At 46.2% G+C, this 10,000-nt stretch overlaps 2 protein-coding genes across 3 annotated transcripts in view; both read right to left on the bottom strand.

The window, feature by feature from the left end:
- Positions 1-5,135, bottom strand: part of celsr2 (cadherin, EGF LAG seven-pass G-type receptor 2) — an 83,528-nt gene extending 78,393 nt beyond the window's left edge. The window contains exon 1 of the mRNA XM_056237993.1: positions 1,492-5,135. Coding sequence (XP_056093968.1) covers positions 1,492-5,134 — 3,643 coding nt within the window. The 5' untranslated portion in view covers position 5,135. The remainder of the gene's footprint in view (positions 1-1,491) is intronic.
- A 1,913-nt stretch (positions 5,136-7,048) lies between these two features.
- Positions 7,049-10,000, bottom strand: part of capzb (capping actin protein of muscle Z-line subunit beta) — a 23,241-nt gene continuing 20,289 nt past the window's right edge. The window contains exons 8-10 of one of the 2 annotated variants that reach the window (XM_056237987.1): positions 9,699-9,775; positions 8,297-8,391; positions 7,049-7,804 (exon numbers count right to left, since the gene is read on the bottom strand). In XM_056237987.1, coding sequence (XP_056093962.1) covers positions 8,298-8,391; positions 9,699-9,775 — 171 coding nt within the window. In that variant the 3' untranslated portion in view covers positions 7,049-7,804; position 8,297. The remainder of the gene's footprint in view (positions 7,805-8,296; positions 8,392-9,698; positions 9,776-10,000) is intronic. The other variant, XM_056237988.1, reaches the window with a different exon arrangement.

Genomic DNA, 10,000 nt, shown 5'->3' with positions numbered 1-10,000 from the left:
CACACACACACACGCGACTAACGGTTAATGGAGGAAGATCTGCTTCAATGTCAAACAACCTGAAGGAAATGGAGACAGATCCGCTAAACCAACATTGTGTCCCGCAGCGACTCGTTCGCTCGCTCGTGTGTTAATACCCAGCAGAGGTCATGTATTAAACATCAGCACATGTCACGCAAGCCTCACACAAAACTGCTGGAGAAGCACATGTAGAGTTGTCAAAAAGTATCGACTTCGACATATTATGCCCCTTTTCACAAGATGTAATATAAATCTATGGTGTCCCCAGAATGTGTGTGAAATTTCAGCTCAAAATACCCCCAGATCATTTATTACAGCTTGTCAAATTTGCCCTTTTTGGGTGTGAGCAAAAATGCGCCGTTTTTGTGAGTGTCCCTTTAAATGCAAATGAGCTGTAGCTCCGCCTCCGTTCAGAAGAGGGCGGAGCCTTCACACGAGCTTCAGAGACTCCGGCAATAACAACACAGGCCAATCTCACTGATCCAGAATCAGGAGTAACAGCAGCGAGTGCAGCCTTACGGAGAGGTTAAAAACTTTTAGACGTTTCTGAATGTTAGTGGAGATATTTATGTAGTTGTTGTGGAGTTACTGACAGTAATGAAAAGTTAAGCATATGCCGTATGAATGATGTCCAGTGTTGCTGAGCAGAAATACATAATCAAGTTTCTCTTGGTCTCAAAGTTGTGTTGGATTTTCTCCTCAGAGTAAAGATTAAGAGCTTCATCTATCACTGTTTTACATGTTTCTGGAGTAAATATATAGGCTATAATCTGTGTGTTTAGCTTTTTTTTTTAATGGCGGGTTCTGGTGTTTGGCGTGCGTTCGGCCAATCAGCGAACGCTAACGTCACTGTAGTTCCTATAGCGCTGGTCTAGACCGACTCTGAAGTAGGAGTAAATTAGTTCCTCCAAAAGGAGTTCCTAGAACTAAAATCGTTCCTAGTTCCTGCGGTGCGAACACGCCAAACTCCGGGAACTCCCGCCAATAGTTCTAGGAGCTGTGAGAAGGTTCCTCCGGTGCGAAAGCCCCTAATATATTTACTCCAGAAACTAATTCCGAACATGTAAAACAGTGATAGATGAAGCTCTTAATCTTTACGCTGAGGAGAAAATCCAACACGGCTTTGAGGAGACCGAGAGAAACATGATTATGTATTTCTGCTCAGCAACACTGGACATCAAACACGCCATACGCTAATAACTCTTCATCGCTGTCTACTTTCTATGTATATTATGTGTATGTGTTCTATGTGTCCTTTCTAAGTGCTGTCAAAATAAAAAGTCACAGCAACAAGCGCGGCTTACGTCACTTCAGAGTTCCTACAGGCGCTGCGAACGCAACCAAGTAAACGTTCCTAAGAGAACCATTAGTTCTCGGGTCAACACCCTGGTGGCTGGTTCCTAGAACTGAGTTCCTAGAACTACCCGGTGCCAAAGCCCCTGTGTAGAACTGAAAGAAACCGCTTCTTACCTGAGACTGAGATCTTCATGGACGCCTCCAGCGGTCTGTTGTTGTCCAGGGCTCGGCTGAGTCGGATCTCTCCGGTGCTCCGGTTCAGAATCACTAAATTCAGCTCGTTTCCCGCCTCGAAGCTGTAGTGGAGCTGATCCGAGACATCCGGGTCGTGCGCCGGGATCCGCCCGATCGCTCCCGAAGGGAAGCTGCTGGTCTTATCGGTGACGTAATTGTTAAAAATAATCTGGAAGTTCTTGAGGACGGGGATGTTGTCGTTCCTGTCGACGAGTTTGATGTGGACCGTGGCTCTGCTGACTAGCGGAGCGGATGTGGCCTGAACCACGATAACGTATTCCGAACGAGTCTCGTAGTCGAGGTCGGTCAGAGCGGTGAGCTCTCCGGAGAAGATGTCCAGTTGGAAGATCTCGGGAATGTTGCCTTCGACGATTTGGTACATGATTTGAGCGTTGCTGCCTTCGTCCGGGTCTGACGCGGATATGTGAGCCACAACAAGCCCGATGGGACTGTTCTCCTCCACGAAGATATCAAACTCATCTTTCTCGAACACAGGCGGGTTATCGTTCACATCCAAAACGGTTACTTGAATGTCAACCGGCGTTTTGAGCGCCGGAACTCCTTTATCAACCGCAAACGCTTGGAGGTTATAGATAGGCGTGTTTTCTCGGTCAAGCCGTCGTTGCGTACGGACGATCCCCGACGTGGACTCGATGATGAAGTCGCCGTCGCCGTCCTCTCCGCCCTGGAACGTGTAGAAGACTCGCCCGTTGAGGCCTGAGTCGCGGTCGGTCGCGGAGACCTGCAAAACGCTGGAGAACACGGGAATGTCTTCCGTGACGGAGCCTAAATAACGATCCCGCAGGAACACAGGCGAGTTGTCGTTCACGTCGTTCACAAGGATCTCAAGGTAAGTAGTGTCGGATTTCTGTGGGATGCCGTTGTCTCGGGCCGTGATGGCGAGCGTGTACGAAACTTGATCCTCGTAGTCCAGCTCCATCTGTGTGGTTACGGCTCCGCTGTCCGCATCGATGTGAAACTGAGGGATGCTATCGTCCATGAAGTACGTAATCCGAGCGTTTTCGCCCGTATCCTCGTCCGTTGCGCTGATCATCACCACTGTTGTGCCGACGCCCCGGTCCTCGTTGATGTTGACAGTGTAATGTGAGCTCTGGAAGACTGGTCTATGAGTGTTAGCATCTGTGACATTGACGTAAACCTTCCCTGTGTCGAAGCGTGTGCCGTCTGACGCCGTGACGGTTAGCACGTACTGTCGCTCCAGCTTGTAGTCTAGCGGTAGCGCAAGCGTTATTAAGCCTCCGCCGCTTTGGCTAGTAATGGAGAAACGGTTTCTGGTGTTTCCGCTTGAGATCTGATACGTCACTACGCTGTTGATATCCTGATCAACGGCGGACACGGTTACGACACTCGTTCCTACGGCCGCGTCCTCGTTTAAGCGCATGTAATACGCCTTCTGCGTGAACTCAGGGTTGTTGTCGTTGACGTCTAGAATAGTCATGCTAATGCTAGCGGAGGAAGACATAGCTGGCGTTCCGTGGTCGTGCGCCTCCACTCCGAAGTTATAAAAGTCCACGCTTTCTCTATCCAACTCGGATGCTACGATAATCCAGCCTGTGCTGTTGTTGACGGCGAATGGGAAGTTTGGCGTGGTCTCTGTGAGACGGTATTCCAAACGGGAGTTATCGCCAGCATCGGCGTCTATAGCTTGAATGTGAATGACAGAGTATCCGACGGGAACGTTCTCTAGGACCGTAGCCTGGAACGGAGTGCTGACGAATATCGGAGCGTTGTCGTTAACGTCAAGCACTTGCACCGTGACGAGGCCGCTGATGTTGGAGAGTGGCGGGCGTCCACCATCTTGCGCTCGAATGCGAAGCATGTACTCTTTATTGATCTCGTAATCAAGCTGACTCACAAGGTCTAATTTCCCCGTCTGAGCGTCGATGTAGAACTGGCCTCGAGTGTTTCCACTCATGATGCTAAAATGGACCACGGCGTTGTTCCCGCGGTCCTGGTCGGTCGCCGTAACCTGCAGGATTTCCGTGTTTGGCGTCAAGTCTTCGGGAACTTGAACGACGTAGCGTTTCTCGCTAAACTGCGGTGCGTTGTCGTTATCGTCCTCCACGACGATGCACACGGTTGCCGTAGCGCTGCGAGGCCCGGGGTCACGACCTTGATCGTTCGCTTCAACCAGTAGCATGTAGGATTCGACAGTTTCGCGGTCGACTAGACCTCGTGTGCGAATAACGCCGGAGCGGGAATCGATCTCGAACACGTCGTTAGTCCCATTGTTTAGCAAATGATAAAGGATGTTTCCGTTGACGGGAGCGTCGCCATCCGTGGCACGTACAGTCAGGACCTCATAACCGATTTCAAGATTTTCTCGCACGCTTTCTTTATAGTCCTCCTGCTCGAAGACGGGGTCGTGATCGTTCGTATCGCTAACCGTTACGGTGAGCGTCGCCATGGCAGTGCGACGTGGCGTTCCGTGATCCACAGCCGTGACTCTGAACACATGCGTGTCCTTCGTTTCTCTATCTAGTATCTCCACGGTGGAAACGATGCCGCTCGCTGGGTCAACGGCGAAAAGATTGTTGGAACGACTATCAAACAAGGCCTCTAAGAAGTATTCCAGCCTGCCTGCTTCACCCTCATCCGGGTCAAATGCTTTTAAAACAACAACAAAAGTCCCGGATGGTTGATTTTCTGGAATGGACACTTGATACATGGGAGGTTGAAACTGAGGGTTATTGTTTACGTTCCTTCTCCTCCTGCTCAGAAGCCCTGAGTTTGAGCGCGCGGCCCGTTTAAGTAACGTCCTCAGGTGTGTTTGAGTGAACGGACCACGACCCACGCGCCAGTGCGCATGCGCGACACCCGTGCGTGCGCGTCCCACGCAGCGTAGTTGAAACTCCAGCATAGAGTCGCGAGGGAAACACAGCGGAGCCGAAGTAAACAAACGACCCTCGGAGACGTAAAGCGCTGAAGTCCCGGTTACGTTACACTGCGTCGGGTTGCCCGGTAACACATCAAACACACGGAAAACAGCGGTGCCCGCCTCATGGCACTCTGAAGCATCTATTAAACTTATAATCTCCACGTCTAGTTCTTTTTCGCGTTTGCGCCTAAACGCGCAGTTTTTCCCGTGAACGTGCACATTATACCGGCTGGTTAAAAGGTGTCTAAACCCAGACGCGTTGTTCTCCGCACAGTCCATGATCGCGTACACAGTGAACGGGTTCGAAAGAACCGATTCGCAGTTCAAAGCGCCGGAGAAAGTGAGCACTCCCGCGTCCCGGTGAAGGAAACTCTCCGCGAACCGGGGAACGATGAGCTGGTCCAGCGCGCAGGAGCCGGTGATCGCGATCGCGGTGCCCGGTCCCGCATCCTCACTCACGTGCACATCGAAACAATCCACGAGCCACGGGAGTTCAAACCACCCGAAAACAATGAGCAACAAATCCCACTTCATCGCTCCTCGCTGCTGCTCTTCCACGGAGAATGAATTACATCCAGTTTTTCCCTTCAAAGTTGGCGTGTGGAGTCTCCATGCTGATCCACGCACTGCGGTCACACACACACACACACACACACCTCCAGTGAATTCGGGGAGGGGGATCATTAACATAAACCTGATTCAGGGCGTCGGGAGAGGGATGGAGAGGGAGAAACAGAGAGAGAGAGGGAGGGTGGGGGGGCAGTGGGGGCAATATCTTAAAAGGGCAATTGCCCCAAGACACCCTGCCGATGCTATTCAGAAGATCTGCTCTGGAGAGGAAAATCAAGTCATTTTACTGAATATAGAATTGTATTAGACTTCATCGTCGAAAGAGCGTTAAAGTTGTTGTATTACTATTTAATAACAGTGCACTAATACAAATACACAACTGGCAAGTTCCAGAAAGGCTATAAAGATGCAAATAATAGTTATATCAAGCTAACAGGGAACGTTTTGTCAAAGTATGAAGAAACGTTCTTCTAGCAACGTTAATCGAACGTTAATAATAATAATACATTTTATATCGCGCTTTTCTTATTGGCCTACCCAAAGCGCTAGAACTAGTTCGTTCAGTTATCAATAAAACATTTCATTATTGGAACGTTTGTCTATTTTTTTTTTTTTTTTTTACCGTTACTGCTTGTTTCAGAACGTTCTTGGTTTCCTATAATGATTGCAAAATGATAAAACGGAATGTTAACGTTCGCCAAACCAAGAAAAAAGTTTAAACGGTAAAAATGGACGTTCTGAACGTTCTAATAAACCGCCAAATACTAATAGGCTAATAATACAAACAAACAAAAAACCTGACGATTGTGTGACTGATGATTTGGTTAGGTTATTTGTACATCATTGAACAAAATATAAAAATAAATAGCTATGTCCTCAATTTTAAATTGAAACAGAAATGCAACCGACGGCTAAACAAACAAACAAACACATTTTAAATATCAGTGAAATGAGTCGGGAAAAGCTCTCACTTCTCCGCGTGGGAGTTTGGTGTGTGTTTGTGTGACTGGTGCATTAACAGAGCTCCTGAGTTGTTATAATAATATTTTATGAATTATTTTCCACCAGAAATGTTTGATGTCATCTTGGCGCCTCCTGCTGTCCCGAACATGTCAGCGCATGCGCATTTATTCCGTTTTACCTCACAGATAAGTCAAATCTATTATCTTGAAATAACGAGTGTGTTTCTGTGGTACATAATAATATTTAAATACCTACAAATGCGTTAAATATTTACATTTACTGCCCTGACTCGTTTAAATCAATAGCAGCACGTGCCCTGTGAACTGTTTGTATTGGACCGTCGATAGAGGGCGCTGTTCTGCCGATGATGTGAAGCGGGAAAAGAAAAGTCCGAAGAAAACGAAGCATATGTACTAATAACAGTTACGTGATCTAATGAACCTTTTCATTGCAGATAATGGCTGCTTAACTCTACTCTCAATATGATTTACATGGGGTCAAATCGTTTGATTAACATTTTACGACACGTATCTCGACCTAAAGTTTAAACATGTTTATAAAATAATATTCTAATCTGCCCAGCAACGGCTCGGAGAAGATTCGCGCTCCTTTTTCCTGAGGATTAAATGTCGTCCAAAAAAGAAATAACGAGAGTTATCAGAAGAAAAAAACGAGTAAGAATAAATATAAAAGTACTAGTGTCAAAATTTGTATAAAAAAATACAGTTTAAACAACAGCTGGCATTTGTAGAGAGCTAAAGATGTCTTAACATGACTGAAAAGGTCTCCCTCACCAAACACAGATTTACTGTGATTATTAATTTCATTAAGATATGATTAATTAATCACCAGAGAAGATGAGAGATGCGTGTATAATCAGTGATAACGGCCGATATTATCCGGCCTATTACAAATGAATGTATGCTGATGAAATATTGATTAGCGTGTAATGGACTTTATTATGTGAGAAAGAGACACGAGTAAATGATTGTCGAGCACCAAAGCAACTTGTGTATGTTTACCAGAATTTTACAGTTAAACGTTTTAAACAAACATAACACACAGTTAGTTTTTACTGTTTTTATTGCAGCTGGAGGCCCTAAAACAACAAACTAAGCTTTACAAAAAACAAACAAAAAAAGACCAAAAGAAAAAAGTAAACTTGACATAATAATAATCCACCCTGAAGAAAACAAGGAAACCGTCTGACGCCTCCAGATGGACAGAGAGAGAGACGGGAGGAATATATTTGCTGCTTTTGTTAATGACACAGAGATTCAACACACACACACACACACACACACACACACACACACACACACATACACACACTCACACTCATCTGTGTGGATTCAAACAAAACGTTTAATATTAACAGCAAAATCAATATTAATGATAAAGGTCATAATACATACATGTGTGTATATTTATATATATTTATATATATATCCCGCCTCTCCTGGAAAACGTGTTCTTCTGATTGGCGGGAGAAAAGCTCCGCCCCCACGGTGATGTCATCAATCAGACAGAAACAACCAGCACTGTTTTAATACTACATGATTACAGACCAGAGACAGACAGACAGAGAGAGAGAGAGAGACAGGTGCATTGAACAAAAAACAAAAAGCCTTTTCTCCTTTTTCATTTGTTTTCCACAGACGGAGAGAGAGAGAGAGAAGTGAGGTGGAGAGACAGAGAGAGAGAGAGAGAGAGAGAGAGAGAGATGGTCTCTAGCTTTGCTGTTTGCGTTGGCTAAGCGCGATCATCAGGTCGTTCTTCAGAGCATCCTGCTTCGACTTATCCGCCAGCGTCTGGACGCTCCTGAAACACACACACACACACGTTAGACAGGAACACACACACACACTTAAACGACTTGCAAACTGAATCACCCGCATGAATCTGCATGAGTGTAACGGGACTAGCGTTCGCTATCGCTTGAATTTTAACGGTTCCAATAAGGTAAAAATAAAGCTCAGCCATCGTACACATCTAGTGTTATTGCTAAAGCTGAAACTGCAGCTGAATATCATGAGCAGAAATCATCAGCTGAAGAACACTTACACAAGCAGCGTTTGCCTGAGGTTTAAACACACCATAGAAGAACTCGCGCTCGAACGCTTCACACTCATGTTGAAATACACACAGGAATCCACAAGAGTTATTTAATAACAAGGATCCAATTCCTGACCATACTTCTCACACATTAATGTTGGTGAGCTGTACCCAGAATGCACCTGCATGCAGTTAGTGTGTTTGTTAAGGAGGTCGTGCAGGCACACACACACACACACACACACACACGCCTCTGACCCTAGTCAATGTAGATCTGACGCTGGGTCAGAACCTGAGAGAGCTCCCGCTGCAACTGACGGTACTTTTGATTATCAGGAAGAGACTCGATAGATCTGGAGCCCATCGACACAATGATAGAGAGACACAGAGAGAGAGGGAGAGAGAGAGAGAGAGACAGAGAGAGAGAGACAGAGAGAGAGAGAGAGAGAGAGAGAGAGAGAGAGAGAGAGAGAGAGAGAGAGAGAGAGAGAGAGAGAGAGAGAGAGAGAGAGAGAGAGAGAGAGAGAGAGAGAGAGAGAGAGAGAGAGAGAGAGGTGAAGAGACAGACAGAGACACAGAGGAATGAAAAACAGAGGAGAAATATGAGGAAACCTCAGCAGGAAGAGATGATGAATCTGTAATGAATCTGTCATTTTTAATGAATCCATTTGCGACCAGAAAAATGAATCAGAAACACTTTTTTTTTTTGTAACATGGAGTAAATGACTTTAAAAAACCCAAAACTTTTGTGGAAGTTCATTTGAAAACCGTGGGTAAAAATGTAGATGTTCTGATCCGTAGAAGGAAAACACGGACATCTCTTCGGTCCTCACACACTGATTCACAACCAAACGACTCTTCTGAACCAGTTCATTCAGCTAATGACTCTGAATCAGGTTATTATCCATGACTAACATCAACACTATTAAAAAAAACGAGTACTTCGCTTCTTTTTTTCCCGGTAAGTGACATTCCACTACTATTTCACGTAGTTAGCAGTATTTAGCATCAGTGTTTGTGGGCAGTGGCACTGCAACAGTTAGCATTAAATCGCCTCAGATAAGTTAGCGTCCGAGGTACTTTACCTATGGTTATAACTGACGTTTGAAACACTGTAAATGCGTCTGCCAAATGAATAAATGTAACATAAGAATAGACTGATCTGCAGCTAGTTGGTCGCACGTCAGAGGCGCCCGCGCCATTGGATGTCCAGTTGCCGCAGCACAGCCTATGAGTGGCTGCAGCTGCAAATGCGTTTTACATTCAGGCTTCAGTAAACCGAGGAAAAGGAGTTTCTACATGAGAATGACACGGGCTGTGAAGAGTAGCCTAGTCTGCAGTCGATCCTGTAGCGGTACAGATAGCTGAGGCTCGGCTGAAGAGGCGTGTCCACCGGCCGGCTCAGTCTCACACAAAGCCCGCCCTTTTACCCATATATGGATTGGCCAGAAGGTGGGCGGGGTTTGGATTTCCCAAGATTTTCAAAAGATGGCTCCGCCCATACCCCCCATAAACGGCCTCAAACCGTTCTTCAGAAAGTCTATGGGTGACGTCACAGACGCTTTGTCCATATTTTTTACAGTCTATGGTAACGACGCGGATTCATGAGTCGAGTACAACTGTACGCGTGTGTGTCGCGCGGGTCGAGTGTGTGTCGTACCTCAGGCCGTTCACGATGTCCTTGGTCTTGCCGAAGTAAATCTCATTGAGAGTAGAGCGGATCTTGTTCTCCATGTCCTAAAAGACACACACACACACAGTTTAAGCGTGTATGACGACATGTGTAGCCTAAACTAGCACCGAAGCGTGTGTGTGTGAGCAAGAGTTCTCTCGGTCCTGTCATCAGTGAACAGGAAGACACCGGATGTGTGTCAGTCGCTCTTACAGTGACGGCAGCCTCATATTCCTGCCATTAATGTTCATAACATCCACTGTTAGACTGCAACTGTTCATCTCTGCTGT

Source organism: Rhinichthys klamathensis, unplaced genomic scaffold (assembly GCF_029890125.1).
Source record: "Rhinichthys klamathensis goyatoka isolate OS25496 unplaced genomic scaffold, OSU_Roscu_1.1 h1tg000504l_1, whole genome shotgun sequence".
Taxonomy (NCBI): Eukaryota; Metazoa; Chordata; class Actinopteri; order Cypriniformes; family Leuciscidae; genus Rhinichthys; species Rhinichthys klamathensis.
Note: the sequence above shows the minus strand (reverse complement) of the source record. Positions and strands in the feature narration are given on the sequence as shown.